A 24,122-nucleotide genomic window follows, 5' to 3' on the forward strand; every position below is an offset into this window, starting at 1 on the left:
CTAGTACTGTTTTCTGTCTGAGTCATTGCAGCCGTTGACACTAGTGCAGTGTCTCCTTCGGTAAGGCAAAAATCTTTAACATGAAAGAGCTTGGCTACACATTGTGGGGTCTAAGTAAATGCTTATAAAAGAGAAGAGAGTTTACAGAAGTATTTCTTTTCCTAGGCAGCTGTCACATTGTAATAGGTGGGGTCTTTCGTAGCAGCATTCAGTCATCAAAAAGTATTGAGAAATTTTATTACATAAATAAAGGGAAAAAAATCTCAAGAGGTAGTCCAGGAGAAAAACTTTGTATGGATTCCTGAGTGCACAAATGCATCATTGCTTATTTCCTTTTATCCTGCTGTGTGGTGACTACCTGCCTTTCTCTTCCCCAAAATGATGTTGGAAAGCGTGTCTAATTTAGAATGTTATAAAAGCGGTTTTCCTCCTGCCAAGGTACAGAGGAGAGCAATGTTTTTCTTTCTTGGAGAACAGTTTGCTTAGGAAAATATGTATTCTAATGAAAAGGCCTATAGCTGGGGGCTATTTTGAAACCCACTTAAAAACATTTTGATGTGTTTATTTCTTTACTCCTACTCTAATTTATTTCAGAGAAGATTTGAGATGGTTTACAAAGATGCAAACAATGGGCTAGGCCCAGGCCAGTGTGGCTCAGTTGGTTGGGCAGCATCCCATGCACCTAGAGGTGGCTGGTTCCGTTCCGGGTCAGGGCACCTACCCAGGGTGCAAGCTCAGTCCTCAGTTGGGGGCGGGCAGGAAGCAGCTGATCGATGTTTTTCTCTCCCTCTCCCTTCCTCTCTCTCTCAAACCAATAAAAATATATTTAAAAGGAAAAAACACACACAGCTGGATAAAATTTATTTGATAGATGACAAAAAGGAGTTAAAGAGAAAATAAAGATAAGAAAGTAAACGAAAGCCCAGGAGTAAAGTTAATTCACAAAATACACATGAAACATGAAATTGCTATTTTTAGAGTTCCCAAAAGGTTGAATATGGGCAATTTTCTATGGTTTAACCACAATATGAGGTCCTTTGTACTTGCTTGAGGTAAACCTCTGATTTGGTTCTGAGCCAGTGTGATGGGGTTGTCGCCTCATTACCGTTACGATTAGGACACAAACCTCTGACTAAGAAGTCCATTCCTGATACTGGGGCCAAAGAGAAGATGCACCTAGAGAAGAAATGTGTAAACAGTATAACTTCACAACCGCAGGAAGTCACGGCTGGGAGGGCCTCGAGGGGCTGTCCTGTTCACTCTTCTTAGGGCCGAGCGAGGCTTTGTAGTTGTGCAGTGCTTTAGAGGGGCCTCTGCACATGACTCTGACCTTGAGTCAGTTGCTTACCCTCCCTAGTCCACAGTTTCCTTGTTTACCAAATAGCATAAGGATTGGTTCATGAAGATTAGATAAGATAATGGATAAGAAAATAAAAGAAAGCCCAGGAGTAAAGTTAGTTAGAGGGAAATGCAAAGTGAGATTCTCTTTCATACACAGTAGCATGGTCATAATCTCATAGACATGAATGGAAAAAAGGTTGCTGTATTTCTTGATTCTATGTAAAATGTCCATAATGGTCAAATCCATAGAGACAGAAGGTAGATTCGTTTTGCCTAGGGCCTGAGGCTATAGGGGAAATGGGGAGCAATTGCTAATGGGCAGGGGTTTTTTTTGGGGGGGGTGATAAAATTTTTTATAAAATTGATTATAGTGATGGTTGCACAATCCTGTGAAGATCCTAAAAATCATTGTACACTTAAATAGATGAATTGTGTGGTAGGTGAATTATATCTGAAGAAAGCTGTATTTATTTAAAGAAGATAGCGCGTGGCAAAGTTTAGTCTAGTGTAGTCAGCAGTGTACTATGTAAGTGCTCAATAAATGTAGGATTTTCTGTGTGTGTTGTTTTAAACAAATGATGAAACTGAGCCAGCATGATGTGGGGTTGCAGCCACATTACCATTATGATGAGAACACAAACCTCTGACTAAGAAGTCCATTCCTGATATTGGGGCCAAAGAGAAAATTCACCTAGAGAAGAGATTTTTAAACAGTATAAATTCATGATCCTAGGTCCTAGGAGGTCACAGCTGGCCGGGCCTCCAAGGGCTGTGAAATACCTTTTCCTGATCAGGTGGCTCCGTTGGCCTAACATAGACCCTAGTTCTCTTGCAGACTTGAATCAGCACGCCCTTCCCTGCAGGAGGGCAGCTGCCAAGGTCAGCATTCGCCTGCTTTCCCTTCCAACGTGGGTCCTCAGTTGTTTAGACTTCAGTTGGCCTTCATTTGGTCTTGCACTTTTCTGCAGTAAAGATTTTCAAGTTTCTCAATTTTGGATGCAATATAAGCCTTGACAAAGTCAGCAAAATTTCCAATTAGCCATGATCAACTGTTTGAAAAATTGATTCATGGCCCTGGCTGCTATTGACTTTCCAGAGACTGATTTGCCCGTCTAAGAATTACCCAGGCACTTCGCTTTTTTCCTTTTTCCCACACAGCCTGTCTTTGGCAATTTCACTTTTCAAACTTTCCTATTTGCAATGGGTGGGGCAATCAAAAGTAATGGGACCCATATCTCTCGAGTTTTCTCAGAAGCAAATTCAGCATAACTTTTGAATTTGTAGTGTTGGTGTGAAGTGAAATTTAGGTTTCCTATTATAATTTTTTGTATGTTTGTGTTATGGTATTTCTTTGGCCCCTGCATCTGGGCAATGCTAATTCATTGTGACATGAAGAAATTATAAAGGTTGTATTCTCAATCCAGTGAAACTGTCAGGGTTGTAGATCATTTGAATTATATTAGTTTACTATAGATTGGTTTTAAGGAAAACACATAAATTGCCAACAACCTGAACTATGTATATGGTTAACTTTGTATAAAGCTTCGTGCCTTAAAGGGTATAGCTGAGCATTTGACACATATTACAATAAAATGGAAGCTTTCTGAAAATGAAATTTCAGGAATTCTCAGGTTTCCAGAATAGCTTTCTCTTTAGAAGTAGTTGGGGAATAAAGTAATAGGACCCCTCTTTGGAGCACCAAAGTAGCCACCAAGCAATAAACTTTAATCAATACAGAGTTAATGAAGAGATGAACTCTTCATGATAATAGCTCCACTTTGTTTGGATTCGTATTTTCACTCTGTAGTTGTTAAGGCACACTCTGATGTATTAGGCCATATTGATTATTATCTATTGGTAATAATCAATCCCAAAACTTAATGGTTTCCCTCAGCAGTAGTCGTTTATTATTTTATCTCATAGTTCTGGAGCATCACTGGGCTCAGCTAGGTGCATCTTGCTTGAGCTGTCTCATGTAGTTGCAGCCATGAGTGACTTGTGGCTTCATTTGAGGCTAGCCCACTGACATGGCTGGAGGCAACTAAAGATGGCTCTTGTCTGGGACATCAGCTGGCCTTGCCACGTGGTTTCTCTTCCTCACAGCATAGTGATTGGTTCCTTGAGCGAGCTTCCCAAGTGGACCAGGCAGAAACTCTGTGGCCTTTATGACCCATGGAAGGCACACGCCTTCCCCTCTTCTGCGGTTACAAGCTTACCCAGATTCAGGAGGAGGGAACGTAGACTCTACGATGAGTGTCAACAGCACATTGCAGAAAGAGCATGTGGGATGGGAGATCCTGTGATTCTGTTGGAAAACACAACCTGTGTGATCACTTTTGGAGTAAAAGGAAGTAATGCGAGAAAGAGACAAGAAAAGAAAAGAGGAAAAGTTAATCCTGGGGGTGGTAGTGGAGTGGCACTAGTGAGCTGCACCCAGCAGAAATGAGCAGGAGACAAAACATTTCAGGTGGAGGTATGGGGGAGGCAGGACAGATACTCCCTGGTGAATAGGGTGTCCCTGATACTTACTGGGCCCACGGTCACAGGAACTGTACCTGAGGGCATGCCCTTGACAGTATCTCATTGAGGAGAACAAGGTATATTAACTAGTCACACTCAGCATCTGGGACACAGTACAGCCTCTCTCTACTAACCCTAATATGCTGGCTGGGAAGTGGTGAGTACAATAGGTAAAGTATCAAAATCACTTGTGACTGAAATGAATTTCTAGTCTTCCTATAAGGGTGAGTGAAACATACTAGTATAAAATGATTGTGTAGATATTGAATGAGAAAATGGGCACTTACAGTTATCCTTTCTCACTTCCTCCTTCCCTTGAAACCAAACTTTATTTTTATTATTAAAATATGTACACTTGATAAAAAAGTCAAGTATTTATTAGGTGCTTACAGTATGCTAGCACTATTCTAGTTTGGGGTGTTTGACTAAAGCAGAGTCAAATCTAGTGATCACTTACTATTGTTTTATACAATCATTTTATTTATCTTATATGAATTCTGAGAAAGGGTTAGTGTTATCTTTCTGTGAGGCATCTAGTACATCATTTAGCTTCTAAAAGACTCTATTTTTCAGATAGATTCTATCTGTAATACCCATTTGCACAGCTCTTGTAGATATTGAAGACATGTTTATAAAATGAAAAGCAAGCAAGGAAACACTTCACATAAATACTGAATTTCATACCTTTATAGAAAGTGATTCAATCAGATGCCCCAAAGCAGCATCCTGGCACATACTGTTATACATTCAAGCATGTAATGATTGTGTGCATTCACTCATTCCACTGCTCTTGGTTGAACACCTGGGATGTGTCAGTCAGTGTACCAGGCTCTGGGATTCAGTGATGAACAAGCTGGACTTGTATCTGTTCAGTGAAATCTACACAATGAGGCTTTCTCTGTGAAAAAGATCTGAAAATGCCTTAAGATTTAATGAAAAGGTGAAATGGATACATAAGGAAGTACAGTCACTTGTGCGCATATTTCAGATAAATGTGATGTGGAAGGGGTTTTGAGTGGCTAAAGAGCAGTTGTCAGCAATGATGCAGTAGAACTGTGACATTTTCAAGGAAGCCACCTCTGAGTGCAGTGTATTGCCCCGACACTTTTGTAATGCTGGAGAAAATGGTTTACTTGGTGGTACTTGTCAACTTTAATCCAGGCTGGTTTTAGAAAATCAACTTTAGTAGGACAAGGACATGCAGTAGCATGTGGTAAGAAGAAAGGATCCTGGAATAGTAAGATAACAGCTTGTTTGTTTCTCTCCTCTGTAGTTTTGGGTACAATTGTATCTGTTGCGAGATTTTTTTCTACACTCACTTGTATTTATAAGAGTATAATTATTCAGGGAGTAAATATGAAAAATGTCTCATAAGGAAGTTTTTCTTCAACTCAGACATTATATCATTAATAATTTAAATCTCATTATAACCTGAGTGCCACATCCTTCTTCCTGTATGGAGACCTTGGAGAAAAATTGTGGCCCAATGCCGTCTTCATTTATTCATGTATTATCAGTGTTCATAATGATGACATCAAATATCCAAAAATAGCTATATGAGGCCACATATTTCTAAGAAAATAGATGTCTGCAGTTAGGATTTTTAACCCCATGTATTTGGATGTAGTCCAGTGATTCATTTTCTGAGAGTCCTTGAACCTGAAGACATACCCAATTTTTGTTTTTTTTTCCAGAGTAGAATTCAATGCAAACCAGCATTTTTAGACACTTTCTAAGTTTTTGGCACCGCACTGAATATTCCACACATTATCTCATTTGCCCTCATAATAACCTCAACAGGTAGGCATTATCAGTTTACAGGTGAAGAATCCGAGGCTTAGGCTAAGTAATGATGTCCAGTGTGGGGTCAAGTGGGAATGTCACATCTGTCCCATGCAAAAGCCCTTTGATGGTAACTGCCGTGTTTTGCTGCGGATGGATTCTAATTTTGTCTGTTCTCTTCTTTATTTCCTAAATTTTCTATAATAAATGTAAATCAATTGTGTATTCCAAAAATATCAACCAATCTAATTTAAAACATGCTGTGATACAGTTAGATGAAAAAATATATTTTTGTGTATGGTGTGAAAAATATAAAACTACATAAGCCTGAACACTATAACCATATATTTAACAATTAAATAGATACTGTCATTACTGCTTAAAACAAAGTGCAGTAGACATGTACTGTGACTATTAAGGTTTCTGCTTCAGTTATTTTTCTTGGGAAAATAATACCTGTTGATTTGAGATCTTTAGTCCCAGATTCTAAATAGATTTTTATTTCATTGTCAGCATGATTAGGGAATTGTCTTTTGACAAGGATAAGAAAGGCTTATTCTTCCTGTTTGTAGGCGTGTGTGTATAGAAAAAGGTTATAGATGACTTTTGAGGAAGTTTGGTGATTAAAGGAAGGGAAATATACTTGAGTGGCTAGAAGACTCAGTACAGGTTTCTGATGATAGTGGGGGCTTGAGCATGTTGTCCCTCTTCTTTTTCTCCCCCCACCACCATGATTTGATTTCAGGGTCAGCTATCAGTACTGTGGGAGACAAATTAGTTTAGAGAATTAAATCAGCTAAATTTAGGCTATTCTTTCGTTCTCCCCCGATCTCATCTCCCTCGCTTCCACACACCTACTGCCAAGAGCCCCTTCCTTTTTGGCCTTGAGCTTGTCCCAAAGATCCTTTGAAGGTTTTGCCGAATTGGGTCTTGGGTAGGATCTGGGAGTCTGAATTTTTAACAAATGATCTAGGTAAGTTGTATGATCAGGCATATTTGAGAACTCCTAGGCTAGAGTAAAGCATGTATGAAGAAAAGCAGTCAGAAGTGAGATTGTAAAGCTGGATTGGTCAGATGTGAAGAGCCTTAGATCATAAGCTGTGGACCTGGGAGGTGGTGCTGTAAGCTGTGGGGAGACAATGATGGGCACCCTGTAAATAGGGCAGCAACTGCAGCGGTTGGATTGGAAGGAGGAGGCATGGGTGGGCAGAGGTTGTTAAAGACATCTGAGCTTGAGGCAAAGGGAGTCTGGACTAGAACTGCCACAGGTGCAGGAAGGAGGGAGCAAGAGGAAGTGCTACTGACGTGCTAGCCTTGGAAGAGCCTAGGGAGTGATTGGATGTGGAAGACGGAGCACAGAAAGGAGACAGAAGAAGGGTTGGAGGCTGTGTGGATAGGAGGATGGTCCCAGGGGGCATTTAGGAAGGAAGATGGATTCGAGTTTGTTGGCATCTGAGTTTGAAGTTCCACTGGGACTTGCATTTGCGGTGTCCCGCAGGCTGAGGGAATGGGTGGCTCAGGAGAGACTGTCTCTGAAGAGAGCTGTATTTGGCCCTTTCCTCCATGGAGATGATGTGGACACCATGTGATTAGATGAGATTGCTAAGGAGGACATTACAGAGAGCATAGAGATGTCCTGGGGGAACAGTTAAGGGACAGGTGGAGGATAGAGAGCTGTCACAGGAACTGAGAAGGTGGAAGTGGTCAGCAGTTCTGAATTTTGCAGAGAGGGTAAGGAGAATGAGTTCTTATAAAAGGACATTGGATTTAGCTCAGTTTTAATCATAAGGGGAGAAGCTCGATGGTAAGATTTGATGAGTGAAGAGATGATGAGGAAGTGAAAGTAGATAATTTTTTAAAAGTTTTATGGTAAAGGGCAGAGACTTTCATAGGGCATGTGAGGAGGTTTTTAAGGTCAGGGGAGGCTTGTGTAAATTCAGAAGCTCGGGTGGAGGAGGAGAAAGGTAAGTGAGGTGGGGTATGCATCATGCAGGATCCTGGAGGGCAGCGGTTCACAGAGACAGTTACTCATTTGGTGCCCACCTACTCTTCATGTCCAAGTTCCAGGACTGCGCCGGGGCTGCAGAGATAAGACTCAGTCTTATTCTGTAAGTAACTCCAGACAAGAATGAAAGTCAACAGTACAGACTTGAGCCTGGGTGACGCGGGGGTGGAGGTCCCACAGCCTTGGGGCGGACTTGGTCAGGCAACAGCAGTCGAGCATCAGGATCAATACTAGGATGACATGTGCACAGTAGAGGAGGGCGGAGGGCGAAGGGTGGGGAGACAAGGACTTCATCATCCTGTGCAGGACGTGTGGTAGTCTTCCTCCTCCAAAGGGAAGAAGCTTACCTCAGGTGGGGGGACCAGCATGGGCAAGTACTTGGAAATGTATCGGAAGAACAATTGTTTGTATGACTGAAGTAGAGAGAAGATACTCAGAGGTGAGGCTGTAGAGCAGGGGTGGGGAATGTCTGACCCACGGGTCGTATAAGGCCCTTAGTATCTTTTGGTCTCGCCCTGCCCCAGGCATTAGGGGTGAGTTAATGTTGGACCAAATATAGCAGGCTAATTTTTAAGTTGATAATTTTAAAAAAAATATATATTTTATTGATTTTTTTACAGAGAGGAAGGGAGAGGGATAGAGAGTTAGAAACATCGATCAGCTGCCTCCTGCATGCCCCCTACTGGGAATGTGCCTGCAACCAAGGTACATGCCCTTGACCAGAATCGAATCCGGGACCCTTCAGTCCGCAGGCCGACGCTCTACCCACTGAGCCCAACTGGTTAGGGCTAAGTTGATAATTTTGTATGGCCCTCGAATGATGTTCTAAATATCCAAATGGCCCTTGGCAGAAAGAAGGTTTCCCACCCCTGCTATAGAGCAAAAAATGTCACATCTCTTGATGAGGAGTTGAGGGTTTTTTTGTTGTTGTTTCTTAAATTTTCATGTGTGTGTTTTTCCTGAAAGCTCTGGGGGAACTGTGATAAGGATTGGAGCAGAAATGTGCAATGATCTGTTTGCCTTTAGAAGGACTGCCCTGGCGGCAGTATGGAGGGAGGGTGGTTTAGAGGGACAAGACTGGAGGCAGCAGCCAGGTTCATAGGCTGGTGTTTGGTCCAGGTGAGAGGAGCATCCATTGTTGTGAGAGAGAAACATTGACTGGCTGTCTCCTGCACATGCCCCAACCGGGGATCAAACCCACATCCTTGGTATGTGCCCTGATCGGGAACCGAATCCACAACACTCCAAACAACTGAGCCACCCAGTCAGGGTGATCATGTTTTAAAATGTCCTTGTCTATTAAAGATGTGTGTTTAGGTATTTACAGGCAAAATGGTATGGTGTCTAAGATTTACTTTAAACACACTGAAGCAAGAAGAGTTTGGGTGTAAAGATGGAATCTCAATAGCACAATGTTGGTAATTGTTGAAGAGGGTGAATAAGGTTCATTCTGTTCTCACTTTATATCAACCTGTGAACAGTTCCATTTAAATAAAAGCTTTAAAACGAAAGTGAATGTAGTGAAATGTAGTAGCCAACAGCAGGAGGGAGTTGAAGGTCTGTTTCTCGCCTGTTTTTTGGCAGTACTGTGGATACATGTCACTCTGTCTGCACGTGGGATGATCATCCTTCTGCCTGTCTGACCCACGAACCAAGGAATGTGGCTCCAACAGCTAGAAGGTGTTTCTGAGATAATGACGCTGTAGCGCCCAGATTTGGGCAGGGGTCTGGGCAGTTCCTGTCTCATTCTCCTCAGGCTTTAGTCTCCAGTGGAAATGACCATGCAGGGAATTCCTTATGTCCTCATCATATTTTTAAGGCTTTTGAATGAGTGAGACGTGGGATGGTAACTTAGGGGATGATCTGTAAAGAGAGATGGAGGGGGAAAGAATAGAAATTTACACATGGCATGTTTCCACATGTAGACCTTGTGGTCGTCAGGGGCTCTTATTAATTCAAACCTGTGCTGGCGTCTTTCAAGGCAGAGTGTAAGTCAGTGCTGTGCGGGTGTTTTTTCTTGTCTGACTAAACTCCCACTGAAGTGTCTGCCCTTTGCAGACAGCAGGGTAGTGAAATGAGAATTAAATCAGCTAAATTTAGGCTGTTCTTTAGTCACACCCCCCCCCCCCGCCCCCCCGTTCTCCTCCCCCTTTGATTACAAAGGGAATGTGATTCCAGCGAACCCACAGGGACCTGTTTGCTTCTTTGAGTTATTTCCAGTCCAGTAGGGTGTTAATATGTCATATCAGAGGCATACGGGCCCATCTAGTTTGATCGTCATCTTCGCTGTTATTTGGCATTTAGAATCATTATGCCTTCCCTCTCAGGATCGTCAGATGCTTAGAGGAAGGCCCAGCGTTTTCTTGACACCAGCTGCTGCTTTGCTTGGGCGGGTAGAATGAGTTAAGCCCCGTAGCCTCTCTATACTCATCTCTGCCATGTCACCACAGTGACATGGTCCATGATGGCAAAAGGCAATGTTTTTTGAGGACATGATAAAATGCCTTTGAGTTGTTGGTTGAAACATCCTAGCCAAGAACCATCCTGTGCCTTTGTGTTTTAGCCTAGGATTACTTATTCATTCGTTTGATCGATTAACATTCCTTGTGTCTATGCTCTAGGAGTACGCTCGGGGTGCTGTTCACAGATCAAGGTTTGTTCATAACAGCGAACTTCATTTATGTTCTGGATTTGGGAACTATGGACATGAAGATCTAAAAGGGTTTCAGGAAGTAATGGGGTCTTCACTTGCCTTTTTCCCTCACCTCCTTTTAGTAACTCTATGACAATATGTCCCAGCCTCTGTTGCTCTCCACGGGGAAATGGTGGGAGAAGCATGGGGAGAAGTTCCCTCCTGGTGCAAGATTTTCTTTTGGCAAAGCCTTTGGGGGAAGGGTAGCAGCAGAAAAATGTTATCCATTCAGTTAACAAATATTTATTTGGTGCTTACTAAGTACAAGGGACTCTAAATATAAGGACTGAGAATAGATTTAGCTACATCTTATTCCCAGGGCAGATGCTTTCTCAGCTTTAAATATTCTTAATTTGTAGCAAATACCAGATGAACAAAAACAACAGCATCCATTCTTTTGTAGACATAATTTAGAAGAACACAAACTCATCTAAGGAGCTAGGATAAATGTAAAGGCAGAGCATTAACAAACATGAACTCTTACCATTACTTTTCCTGTGTGTTCAAAAATTTGGTGATAGTTTCATTGAATGGATCAATAGTTCATTATAATGGGGTTATTCCAGAATTCATTGCATAAAAATCAAATATAAGAAATGTTGGAAACCCTAAATTGTTACATTTATTGTAATAAAAGCTAGTGAACATGAGTTGATATTCTTGTTTTGATTCCACTGTCATGTCAAGGTTTTAGAAGTTTTTTTGCATTTGTTCTTGAAAATTTGTTAGGCAACTCATCTTTCCATCTCTACTTCCCCTCTAGGAAAAGTAATAATCTTTGAACATTTTTTAGAAGTAGGAAGTGGTTAGTTTTACTTTCTGTTTTATACATTACCATGTTGTCTGAATTTTTTTTTAAGAGGTATGTATGTCTTTAATTTTTAAATACTTGGGTTTTGACTGACAGCATTATACATAATTGTGATAAAAATTCAAATGCTGCAAAGGGATATACTGGGTGAAGAGGGAGCAGAATGGTTTCTTCCCGAGTGCCAATGCTCCTGGAGCAAAACATTCTTGACCTCTCTCCGCCCAAAGACTCATCTGATTGGTGAGTTTGGAGGGGAAATCAGGTGCAAGTGGCCCAGCCCCTTCCCCTCCCTCTCTCCTGAAGCCCGTCTGCTCGCAGATAGAGGACACTCAGTCACTGTGCCCTGCCTGGTGAGGGAGGAATGTGCTGGTCATCCTTGCTGGGGACCTGGTAGGTAAGTCTTGTCTAAATCCAAGGCTCAGTTCATCAGGAGAGGTTGCTGGCTCAACATTTAAGTCTCTTACTCAAATATCACCTTATAAGGACTAATGATGACATATTGACTTTTCTATGCTTATTGGTCTTATTTCTAAATTAGTTCAGAACTAGCGAGGGACAGAGGGGTATTACTTATTGCAGTTCCTTAAGATGCACAATATAGTGAGAAAGAAGTCCCCCTCTCAACCCAGACGCCATCACCAAGTCCTATAAATTCTCCCAGAAATGTTCTGGGCACATATAGATGCATCTAGAAATGGGTATATGTATCTCCCTTCTTTTTATGTTAAACAGTGATGAATGCTCGGTTCTCTACTAGCTTTTTCCATTTTGATGATGTATTTGATACTTTTTACTGGCTACATACTGTTCCATAATGTGGATGTTGTACTGATTTTATAACCAGAAAGAATAAGAATAAACGTGCCTCTATTTGAGGCTCACACCCTGAGAAACCATGAGATGCAGGAAGGTTCTGCTGCTGGCCGACAGGCATAGCAACTGCTTTCTACGATAAGACTTGGTGCTTGGTGCTTGATAATGGAGAGCGTGCTGCAAATCTTGTATGTAGGGACCTACTTTTTTAGAGAATCTTCAGCTGACATTTAGGGAACTATAAGCTGAGAAGTAGCTAGACTGTGTCTTTAGGGCAGTTAGTAATACTTTTTATGAAAGAACTCTTTGGTACTGACATCTAAAGGTTATTCTAAAATGTTTAAAAAATAAAATATTTGTATAAATGTGTATATTTTGAAAATCAGGTATCTTAGTGAAATTATATCATAAACTAGAGGCCCAATACAGGAAATTCGTGCAAGAGTAGGCATTCCTTCCCCCGGCTGCCCGCACCGGCTTCCCTCTGGCACCCGGGACCTGGGCTTCCCTTGCAGCCCTGGCTTCGTCCAGAAGGTCGTCCAGTCTAATTAGCATATTACCCTTTTATTATTATAGATATTTTCTGTATTATGGTCTCTGTAAGAGCTGTAGAGCCTTCTACAAAACTCAGTGCATTGGGGTATCTTTCATGGGTCATTATTCCCGGTGCACATTTAGTTCTAGCCAGAACGTTTTCCAAGGGGCTGGTGATTATATTACTCAGAATTCACAGAATGACGTTTAACCAGTAACCCCTAAACTTTATGTTGGGTGTTTCTGTAAGGTAAGAATACAGTTTTATTAAGTTGTGGTAGTTATTAGTTATTTTTTGTTGTACTATCCTTTCTGTTCAATTCTCTTATGTTTTATCTGGGGACATTAACATATTCCATTACCAAAGGCCAGTGGATGCTTTATTTATTGGTGTTGCTCTTCTGCTTGCTACTTTGCCATTTGTTTTCCAGCACCAATAGTGAGGCCGCTGGATTTAGTGTGTGGGTCTCTCAGGCTACAACCAGAGGAACAGACCAGTAGGAAATCTACAAAAAGATTTATTGCAAGGAATTGGCTTATGTGACAGTGGCGGCAGGCTGGGCAAGTCTGAAATCCATAAGGCAGGCCTTGAGGAAGGGCAGGCCAGGAGGTGGAATTTCTTTTTCGTAGAAGCCTCAGCTCAGCTGTTAAGGCCTTTCCACTGTTGAATCAGGCCCACGGAGATTATCAAGGATAATTTCCCTTGTTTAAAGTCAATAATGGACCTCAGTCCTATCTACTGAATGACTTCACAGCAGCACCCAGATGCCTGTTTGGTTTGAACAGCTGTGGGCCGTAGCACAGCCACACTGACACCTAAACCTGACCATCGCAGTGTGTTTCTCTGTTCCTTGTTGGAATTCTTCTGGTTCCAGTAATCAGTCCTGCCGCTGCCTGGAGTCGTATGCAGTTGGCTGTATGCTCTTCTTTCTCTTTCCCACCCCCTCCTTTTTCTGCAATTAAGTTAACTTTGCAACTTATTGCTGTATCCAGAGCTTCCACTCTGCTTCAGTGCCAAACATTTATTTTATTATTTTCCCTTTGGTTTTCTGTGAAGTGTGTTTTCTCATTTGTGTTACTTGTCTAACCAGGACAGAGCGTTCCATTGTTTTCTTTATTAGCTCAAGTTACAGATCAGCTTGGCACCCCTCCCAGCAGGAGCATTAGTTCTCAAAGACAATAGTTGCAAAATTGGATGCGGCTTTTTTGGCTCCTCAGCTGTTATCATTGTTCATTGTCACCCTAACTTGGGGAAATGCCACATTGGAGGTTTGATGGGATTAAAATGGAATAAGGCATCTAATTCTCTGTGTTTTGTGCTGCTTCTTCCAGAACATTCTCTTTCAAGACATTGCCCTTTCATGTTGGGTTTTCAAAGTTACAAAATCCCATTATCATTATCTGAAGAGCAACATTTATCAAATTTGATTCTTTTCACATTAGAAAATGTTAAAATATTATAAGGAAGTTGGTACAAGTGTGTCCTTCACTGAACTAGTCCAGTGTTTTGAATTGTTATTACTGAATTATAAAAGTCTTTGTTTCTCTACATTTTTTCTGATTGCCTACAGAACATTTTAATATTCTCATTTCTTTATTCTATCCTTTTACATTTTAGAAAAAAGGAAATGCCAGATTTTGGCAGAACTAGATAAGCATTGAATTCCAAGAGGTCAAAAAATGTTAATATGAATCATGGGCTAAAAGGTCTAAGATTTAGCTGTAGCCACTTATCTGTGATTAATAGAAATGGGCTTTTTTCTTCTTGGTATTTTAATGAGTAATAACAGGCTGATGGAAAAAAATGTGTAAGTATAAATTAAAACCCGAGTGTTCAGAGGCCCAGAATGTCCACAGAAAACACTGACCAACAAGCAAAGCATGGTAGAGTCTGTTATCTTTCCTGGTATCAAATATGACCTACTCATTTTCAAAGAATTATCAAGTATACAAAGATGAAAATGAAATTCAATACATCACCTTGTGACCGTCTTTATCTTGACCATCTATTGCTGTTTGACAAATCAACCAAATTTCAGCAGTTTAAGACACTAGTCATTTTGTGAAGTTTCTGTGGGTCAGGGTTTCAGGAGAGCCCGGCAGTCAGGTTTCTGGTCTCACGCAGCTGCAGTCAGGTGGTCAGGCCTTCTCTTTGCGGGGCCAACCTAGTCTGGGTGCCTGACAGCATGGAGGCCTCGAAGCAATCAGACTGCTCCGGGATGGCTGAAGGCATCAGCTGTAAGCATTCAGTGAACAAGGTGGAAGTTGCATCAGCTCTTCTGGTCCTGGCCCTGGTCGCCACATTGCTGAGTTCTGTTGGCTAGAGGTGAGTCACAAACCCACCAAGATTTATGGAGGGACTGCATCATTTGATAGTGGAGTGGCAAGATTTTTGGAAGAACACATGGGACAGGAGATAGTGTTATGGGCATCTTTGGAAAAAAACATTCTGCCCTGGTGTACCATCTGGCCACAACGATTCACATTTCTCTCCTGTGCGAAGGGTACTCTTGTGCTTCCAGGATTCTCCGCAAGTCACATCCCATTATGGCTTCAGGCTCAGAGTCAGGGACCTGCCATCTAAATCAGGTCTGGGTGCAAATGAGGCTCCTGAGAACCAGCTCTTGGGGTATAGCTCCTTGAGTGCTCTTCTCAGTTATCTGCTCGATTCCCAGCCAAAGCACAGCAGGAGGGCAGGTACCTTGAAGGCCTGCCCCAGCGTGGGAAAACAGGAGGCTCACGGGTCATGCAGCTCTGAATTCCTGCCAGGCCCTCCTTGTCAGTTCCTGTTCTGCTGTTCTCTGTGGCTCTCGCTTCCACTTTCTGGGCCCTTGGCTCTGCTCTGTGTCATCCTTTTTCTTAAGAAAGGGCCAGCCAGCATTTGCAGCTGAGTAGCCTTCTCATATCGCTTCCTGCCCCAAGAAGTTTGGGGATCTGAAGGCTCTTCATTTTGTATTCTCTGTTTCTTTTAGTCTAACCTGGCAATCATTTATAGTACAAATATCTGAAAAAAACAAAAATACAACCCACACACCTTGTGGGTTTTCTGTGAATCTTGTTGGGTTCACGCCATTTGACAAGAACCATGACCCCAAGATGCTTTGTTGGCTTTGAGCTCCTTGTGAAACTGCTGAGGGACAACCCTTAAGATTCTTAGAAGCTTTGTTATTTAATGTGGAGTTTCTGCAAGGTGTGCTTAAGATCTTTAGGAGGCCTTGGGTCAGTTTGAAAGTGTCTAGGAGGCAGTGCCTTAAATCGTTTTGAAGTCTTAGCTGTGTCATTCAGGCATGTCCCAGATTGGATTTGATCCTTGCTCTGAAGCCGGTTCTTGATTTAAGAATTGCTCGGCATCCTGAGAGGCTGGGATTGAGAAGCCGTTTTATACTAAATCGCGTGTTCTTTTAGCTCTCTCTTTCTGCTCACATTTTATCTCAGGCAGCAAGCAGAACCCAAGTGTCACTTTAACTATTCTGCCTGGAAATCTCTTTAGCTCGGTCATTGAGTTCATCATGGATGTTTCCATTTCCCACTATCCCGTACGTATCAGTGTTGCCAAACTGTCACTGCATAGCAGGCTCTTCTTGTCTTGTAGCTAGTGTCCAATAACGTTTTTCCTTTAAGTCCCCAGTGACAGCCTTCTTACAACAGTCCTTTCATGATCTCGCACTGATTGGGTGCATCAGGAATCTGGAAAGGGCTTGTCCTCCTGCGTTCGCTGTCAGCGTGGAGCTGTGGCACCTGTGCTGGAGCCCTGCCTCCGAGGGAGCAAGTCTGACTGCCCCGGGCTTCTGTGATCGTGTTGCTGCAGTGACCAGTTGGGGTGATTAGTTACATGTCAGCAGTAACTGGATCAGTGAGCAGTACTGTTTTCCCTCTGGCCTTTGTCACCCTCGAGCCTCAGTAAATGTCAGCCCGTGTTCAGGGCTCCAAATACGACCATTCCCCTCTGGGTTTTTCCATTGTCTGATTCTAAACCCTCTGACTTGGTGTACAGCAGCGGCTACAAACTCACAGACACATCGCTTTTTAGGCTGTGCAGAGGAAATTTGTTTTAACTTGACATACTTTGTTAACATTTAAAAACATCAAGAGCATTCGCATCAACAGCCAGCCTCCATGCTGTCCTCCATAGAGAGACAGATGTTCCGCAGTCTCACAGCATTCCTATCTTCCTTGTAGCATTCACATTTTATTGAGATTATTCACATAAATGTCTGTTCACCTCTCTGGATTGTGAACTATGCCACGGTATAGGCTTTTATCTTATTCACCTTTCCTCTAGAGCAGTGGTTCTCAACCTTCCCAATGCCGCGACCCTTCAATACAGTTCCTCATGTTGTGGTGACCCCCAACCATAAAATTATTTTTGTTGCTACTTCATAACTGTAATTTTGCTACTGTTATGAATCGTAATGTAGATATCTGATATGCAGGATGTATTTTCATTGTTACAAATTGAACATAATTAAAGCATAGTGATTAATCACAAAAACAATAGGTAATTATATATGTGTCTTCCAATGGTCTTAGGTGACCCCTGTGAAAGGGTCGTTCAACCCCCAAAGGGGTCGTGACCCACAGGTTGAGAACCGCTGCTCTAGAGCTTGTCACCAAGGTAGGCATTAAATAAAACTTTGTTGACTGAATGAATAAATAGGTGATGGGTTCTTTAAAAGGGCTAAGGCTAGCTCTCTCTCCTGAAGGAGTTTACAGATCCGTCTGTCCTTTGTTGACTGTAATACAGAGTAGAATGATAAGGTGCAGGCAAAATACCAGATGGAAGAATGGCAAAGGCAAAAGCCACTTCAATGAGAAGAAAAGAGGTAAATAGCCAATGTGGAAGGGCAGATCAGGCCAACGTATGTCTGTAATTCATATGTAAAAAGGTAGAGCTGTGAAAGTATGTAATTTTACACAGCTGGATTGTGGGTTGCCTGAAGGGATTTGATGGGAGGAAAGTCTTGAAAAGGTAATTTGGAGTGAGGATGTGGAGAGACTTGAATATGAAGGAGTCTGGACTCATTCTGTAGGCAGTAGTGAGTTCCTGGTGTTGGTTTTTTGTGTTGTATTTTTGTTGTTGTTGTTGTTGTTTGAGATAATGCTAATGTGCGACTAGAGGCGGTATGAAGGATAAAGTAGGCAAGAGATTAGAGGTCCGGAGATTGTTTAGCAGTTAGTTTGAATGGTGGCGAGCTAGAAATCCATCAGGCATTCATCTCCAAAAGAGCATTTGGAAAGCAAGACTGAGAGATGAAGTTTCTAAGGTGATCAGGTTAAATGAGTGAGGAGAGGGCATGGAGAGGGTGTTCACGCGGGAGATAGTGCCTAGTGAGCTACGAGTAGCCTGTTTGTGGTCAAGACTGAGAACAAGGATCAGTAGGAGAGAGAAGTAGGAGGAGAAGCACACGAACACAGGTTTGGAGAGAGTGTGAAGTGAAAGAATGGGATTCAGCTGGGTCTATAAGATAGCTTTGTGGCAACAGAGAGGAGCACTGAACTGTGCAATTGTGAAGTCATTAAATCCTGGGGAATATGAGAAAGAGAGGTTTTGGTGGCCTGTGGGGAACAGGTAATATTTTATGTGAGTGAGGATGGGCTGAGGAAGTAAGGGCTGCTCTTTAGAAAAACATAGACAGGGAAATGACAGAGGGACTGCTCAAGAAGCACATCCGCCCCCCACCTCCACCCCCTTCTGTGAATAGAAGTATAAGAGAGAATTAAACATGGCTATGCTCTATGATGGATGGAGAGGAGTCAGGGCCTGGCTGTCAGTGTCTTGAAGAAATAAATGAGGAGCACAGCCGGATATATTGGTCTTTAAAGGAGAAGGAATCCAGTTTCCTTACACACTGGAGGGAAATAGGCTAGGAACGGGGAGAGCCCGAGGAAGAGAAGGGTTGGGTATAAGTTGGTGCTCTCATGTGAAGTTATTCGGAGTGATTGGGGCGGCTGAGATGGGGCTCTCCTGTGAGTAACAGAGGCAGAGGCTAGCGGTGGAGAGGTGGGGTCAGACCGTTACTAATGTTGTGGCCCCACCCCATAACAAAGAAACAGGATTTCCGGAGGATGAGGCCCAGAAATCAGGATTTTAAAAAGATTCCCAGGTGATTCTAATGTGCAGCCAAGGTTGAGAACCACTGCACTAGGCTGTTCTCCATGCAGAGTGGATGTTCGGGCCGAGCCTGCAGCTTTCCCCCCAGGTGTAGATTGGACGGGCCAGGGCGCAGGGCCCTAATAAGTGCACCGTCAGGAGTCAGCTGTGAGCCCCAGACCTTGTATAACAGGGTGAAGCCAGCAGGGGCCGATGGGAGAGGCAACGAGGACCCAGGGCCGCGGAGCACGGTGAGGCCAGGCAGTAGGTGTGGGACGGAGGTGCCAGAGGTGGTGGTCGTGGTGGCAAGTTACGGAACAGCAAAGTGTTTACTACTGGAACCTCACTGGGTTTTGTTTGCTTGGCAGTGCCATTATAAGCAGCAGTTGATTAGAGACATGTTTTGTACTTGTGGTGTGTAGAATGCCTGATAAGAGAAAAGTTACTGGGTGCTGTTTCCTGGGTTAGTTGGGTTCAGGCTGCAGTCAGGCATGCGGTCTGTCCGTCTGTCTAACCAGTGGGGAAGTGGGGTGCAGGATTCCCAATGCCAGGGACAGCCATTCCGGGGAGATTCCGAAGTCCTGCCTCCAGGGAGAAGTGAAGGTGGCTGTGGAGCTGTGGGTGCTGCCTCAGAGGGGGTGGGCATGGTGGGCGAGCATGATTGGACAGATGCTACTACATTTGGGTCGGTACGTCTTTGTTTTCTGTCTTTCTGGGGTCAGCAGTAAAATCTTTAAACAAACAATGAAGAAATCACATTTACCCCTCGTTTAGAGTGTATTAGAGAAACGTGCTTCCATGTCTAACGTTTAACACCCCGGATAGGGACTTCATCCGCTGGTTCTCTCACATTCAAATCCTGCTTCCTCTTCTGGGGTCAGGGACAAGACGCATCAGATCAGAGGGGCACCATTGGGGAAGACTGGTCAGACTGTTTGCCTCACCTCTGCCACTCTCCCCATCGGGCTGCTCCACCCTAGCTCTGCCTCTGACCTCTGACCCTGAGGCCACCAGCCAGCGAACTAACTACAGGTTCCTCTGCCTGTCTCAGCCTGACTTCTTTTCTCGGGTGAATCAGGACTTCATTTCTTTAGTGGATTTTCATAAAGGTGCTGTTTTGAGAAAGGGAAGAAATATTACTTTCCTTTTCAGATATACATAGAACTGTTCAGTTGTATTTGATTCCCAGTGTTGGGAATAAATGTTGCTCCACATAAGACTTTTCTAACCTCAGTATTGCCAGCTGTGACCACAGGAGTTGGTGGGTTTGTGAATACAGTGGGACCTTGACTTACGAGTGTCCCGACTAACGAGTTTTTTGAGATACCAGCTGTCTCTTGGCTGATTTTTTGCATTGAGTTGATAGAGTAATTTGAGTTAACGAGCTCCTTAATGAGCTCGGTCTCGGATCGAATTAAACTCGTAAGTCAAGGCCCCACTGTAGCTCTATCACAGTTAAGCTTATTTCTCTGAGAGTCATTGGAATGAATGAATATATATATATATATATATATATATTCTTTATTGTTTAAAGTATTACATGAGTCTTCTTTTTCCCCCATTGACCTCTCCCCCGCCACCCCCTCCCCCAAGCACAAGCCCTTGCCACCCTACTGTCTATGTTCATTGGTTTTGCTCATATGTATGCATACAAGTCCTTTGGTTGATCTTTTACCCTCTCACCCCCGCCTTCCCTCATAGGTTGTATAGTCTGTTCAATGCGTCTATGTGCATAGATTATATTTTTAAAGAGAGATAAAAATGCATTCTACCACCCATTTCTTGGTTTTACTAAGTAAACAATTTAATAGAATAAAGAACAATGTAAAGATAATGCAGAGTCCTGAGAGTGAAAACCTCCCTTTGCCTTATTGTAGGGGTTGGGGGGAAGAGCAGCATTTATACATCTTGTTCTGAAATTTTTATTTTGTAGAATATTCTTCAGTTCCCAAATAAGAACCCCATTTGTTAAACTATGTGCGACTTAGTGTCCTTGGTTCTAAAAGGTAGTATTTGTTTCCTATCCTCCCTGCAAGGATATAATTTTGATGGCCATTTTATTGCTTTCTGGTCTCTTCAGTAGAAGTCAGGGTCACATAAACACACAGTGAGGCCTGGGTATCAAATTGTGCAGCAAGTTTTTTCCCTTCCAGTAAACTGAGAGGGCATTCGAATGAACAAACTTGCATTCTTATTCTTGCTATTGTTATGCCATTATTGTATGCTGCATAGACTCTTGAATGTTCTTTGTCTTAATTTCTACATTTATTTATTCAACCAATATTTATTGTTTAAAGGTCCGAACAAACTTGTATTCTTTTTTTTTAAACCTTTTTTCTTTATTTTACACCACCACAACCTACACGGTTGCTTTTTTTCCAAACTTGTATTCTTATTCTTGTTGTTGTTATGTGAATATTTTATGCTACATAGATTTTTGAATGTTCTTTGCCTTAATTTCTACATTTATTTTTTCAACTTAAAGGTCCATGCCACCATTTCTTTCATTGTTAGAGCCTAGATCTTTCTCTCTTCCAGCAAATAAAACCAAGAGGGAGACAGCCAGGGTTCTAAAACAACATAGAAATAGAAGATGGCCATTTTATTGTCTGTAGTTGGATCCTGCTTGTAGAAAGGAAATTGACAGATCTTATGCACAGAGAGGAAAAGGAGCATAAACTAAATTTCAGGATATGAGGCTGCACTGTCTTTGAGTGTCTTCAGAAGAGAGAGATTTACTTAGTATAATCTTTTAGATGAGTACTTGAAGAATACTAATTCATTAACCATGCTTGGGTTTACAGTTTCAGTAAAAGGAGCTTTGTTCTCTTTCTAAAACAAATTATACTGTTTTCTCACTGTTCAGTTAATTCGTTTTGTGATAGGTGTGGCTTTAAATTCTTTCTTCTAAATGTAGTTATTAACGGATCTTCCTCTATATTGTGCTTATGATTAGTGTTGTTAAGAAAATCACTAATTTTATTATAGATGTCAACAGAAAATTATTTTCTCCTATCCGTTTCTCTGTAGCTTTAAAATGAACAATCTGTTCTGAAAATACTGAAGTGCATTTCAGCACTTTTTCTGCCATACTTTGCCAGCATCTTTATAAGCACCATTAGAAACACTATCATTAGAGTAAGTCTTTTCAGTGACTCAAAATGCAAGCGGAAAAAAATAACTTATGCCAAGCTCAGAAGGGGTTTCGCTAAGTGCTAAGTGTTTCAAAGGAGAGTTCTTTAAAAAAAATTTTTGGTGTGGAAAAAAAAGCTGTTTTTCTTTTTAAATTGAGCGTAACTATTGGCAGTTATTAATAAGGACTTTTTACTTTTAAACTTTTTTTTTTTCACTTCTATGTTGGAACTCAAATCTTCTAGAGAAGTGATCAGGTTACTTTTATAGGTTCCACAGGGCAATGCCTTAAAATCAGACCCAACCCTGAGCCTGTGTTGTTTATGACCTCACATGGATGGGAAATGTATAAGTGCTTACTTTACATATAAGTTCTGTGGGTTTCCTCTCCAGATTAATGAAGCTCCCATGAAATAACTAAGTAGTTTCTATTATGGAAAAAAGCCTTTCTTCAAACTCATAGTCTTTCAAAGTCTTCACAGGACATATTTAGACAACTTCTTTTCCACAGTTATTCAATGGCATAAGAAGCCTCTCTCATTAGAATGGGAGTCTGGAGACTTTTTTTTCTTGCCTTTATTTTGAGCTTGTAGCTATTGTCTTGGGCCACTTTTCATCTGTAAAACGAGGGGTTGGACTAAAAGTCTCCAAGGTCCCTTTCCACGTGAAGTGTCTGTGAATCAGTGGGTCACTGGCGGTTATGGTCACAGTGTGTTCATCTGCTACATTGCTCTGTTTAATTACGGCTCAGTCCATTTATTTTATATTTTAAGGCAAATGGCTTTGGTCAGAAGCTCATCATTCTCAGTCATCCTATCCTTTTAAAAGTTTTGCTTTTTCAACCACAAAGACATTTGGAAAGCATACCCCATGGATTACATCTCTACCCTAGTTTCTTTTTTTTTTTTAAAGAAATAATTGCAGAAGACTGATTGTAATCTCTTTAGGTTATCTGGTATGGCTGATTATTATCTTGCTGTGTTCCTAGCAGTCTAAGAGTCTCAAAGTGTGCTACAAGGTGTGTTAAGAATAGTCTGATGCTGTTTTGTTTTGCTGAAGTAAGTTGAGCAGAATCCTGGGAAAACATGCATGAGGTCAGGTTCTGAGAAAGAGAAAGGTGGCAACAGAGGGTATTTGCTTTTCCTACTTAGGTTTTAGATCACTGATGCCTCTAGTCTAGTAGCTTCATTAGGCTGCCTGCATCCTTGTCTTCTCTCAGTCAGCAGTCTGCTGCTTTCATGCATTTCTTAGGCAGTTTGGAAGTGCACCATGTGGCTTTTTATGTGTAGTAATTAATAAAGTGCTAATCGAAGCAAAAGCTAAAAATGAACTTGATCCTTAATGGCCGATGCGTGTGATATTCTTCCAAAATATTTTGTTCTACACGTTTATAGTAAAGCATTTCAAGAACACAGTATCTTTAGAAAGAGGATGAGTGTGGGTGTCTGGAGGCTGTGTAGTGTGCCTGGGTATTAACTGCTGGTGATCCCTGAATTCATAACCACTTAGCTTATTTTCAGGGTAGGTAGGTGTATGCCATGTCACCCGAGTAGCAACGCCAGGAAGCACTGTTCACATTGGAGTAGTGAAGAATTGTTATTTTTTTCCTTTTCAGGTCAGAAGAGTTCCTGGGTCAAGTGGTCACCTTCATAAAACCGAAGACGGTGACTGGGAGTGGAGTGACGACGAGATGGATGAAAAAAGTGAAGAGGGGAAAGCAGCTTTTTCTCAAGAAAAGGTACATGGCATTGATGATGATTAGCTCACCTGTGTTAATTTCATTTTTGTGGGTTTTTTTTGTGTGTATATTAATAAATACATTATTGTTTTACAGTCACGAAGAGTAAAAGAAGAAAATCCTGAGGTGAGTGGTGATTCTTTATTGATTTTTAATTTTTTTTGCTACTTCGTTCTCTGCCCTACCAGCCCCACCCCGGAAGTATCAGCGTTTGAAATCTCTTGAGGAAGAGATTTCAAAATACTATTCTCATGCAGTGGTAGATAAAAAAGAAAATGGACTTGGCCTTTGCACATCCCCATTCTGTTTGAGTCCCTTTTGAGCTGTATAGATTGGGACAGGTCACTTTACTCTCTCAGCCTCAGTTTCCTCCTCTGTCAAATGGGGATGATCACAATGCTTGCAAAGTTGCCCTGATGATTATTGATGAAATCACCTACAAAAAGCACTCTGGAGTCCTTAGCACAGACTAGTAACACAATTAATCCTAACTCTTGGTATTACTGTCAATTAGAAAACATAGCAGGCATACAGGAAAAATTTCTTTTTGATTTATGGTTTAAAGTAACATATTAAGATGGTTAGCAACTCTAGGTTGAATCTGTGGGTCTTGATTTTTAAATCTCCTGGGTAACTAACTAGGCAAGGAACACTCTTTTATCA

At 41.9% G+C, this 24,122-nt stretch overlaps 1 protein-coding gene across 1 annotated transcript in view; it reads left to right on the forward strand.

Moving 5' to 3' along the window:
* STK39 (serine/threonine kinase 39) overlaps nt 1-24,122 on the forward strand; it is a 279,377-nt gene that overhangs the window by 133,778 nt on the left and 121,477 nt on the right. The window contains exons 11-12 of the mRNA XM_070422811.1: nt 23,337-23,459; nt 23,556-23,585. Of these exons, the coding sequence (XP_070278912.1) occupies nt 23,337-23,459; nt 23,556-23,585 (153 nt within the window). The remainder of the gene's footprint in view (nt 1-23,336; nt 23,460-23,555; nt 23,586-24,122) is intronic.

This window comes from Myotis yumanensis, unplaced genomic scaffold (genome assembly GCF_028538775.1).
Source record: "Myotis yumanensis isolate MYYU_CA2020_CCGP unplaced genomic scaffold, mMyoYum1.0.hap1 SCAF_8, whole genome shotgun sequence".
NCBI lineage: Eukaryota > Metazoa > Chordata > Mammalia > Chiroptera > Vespertilionidae > Myotis > Myotis yumanensis.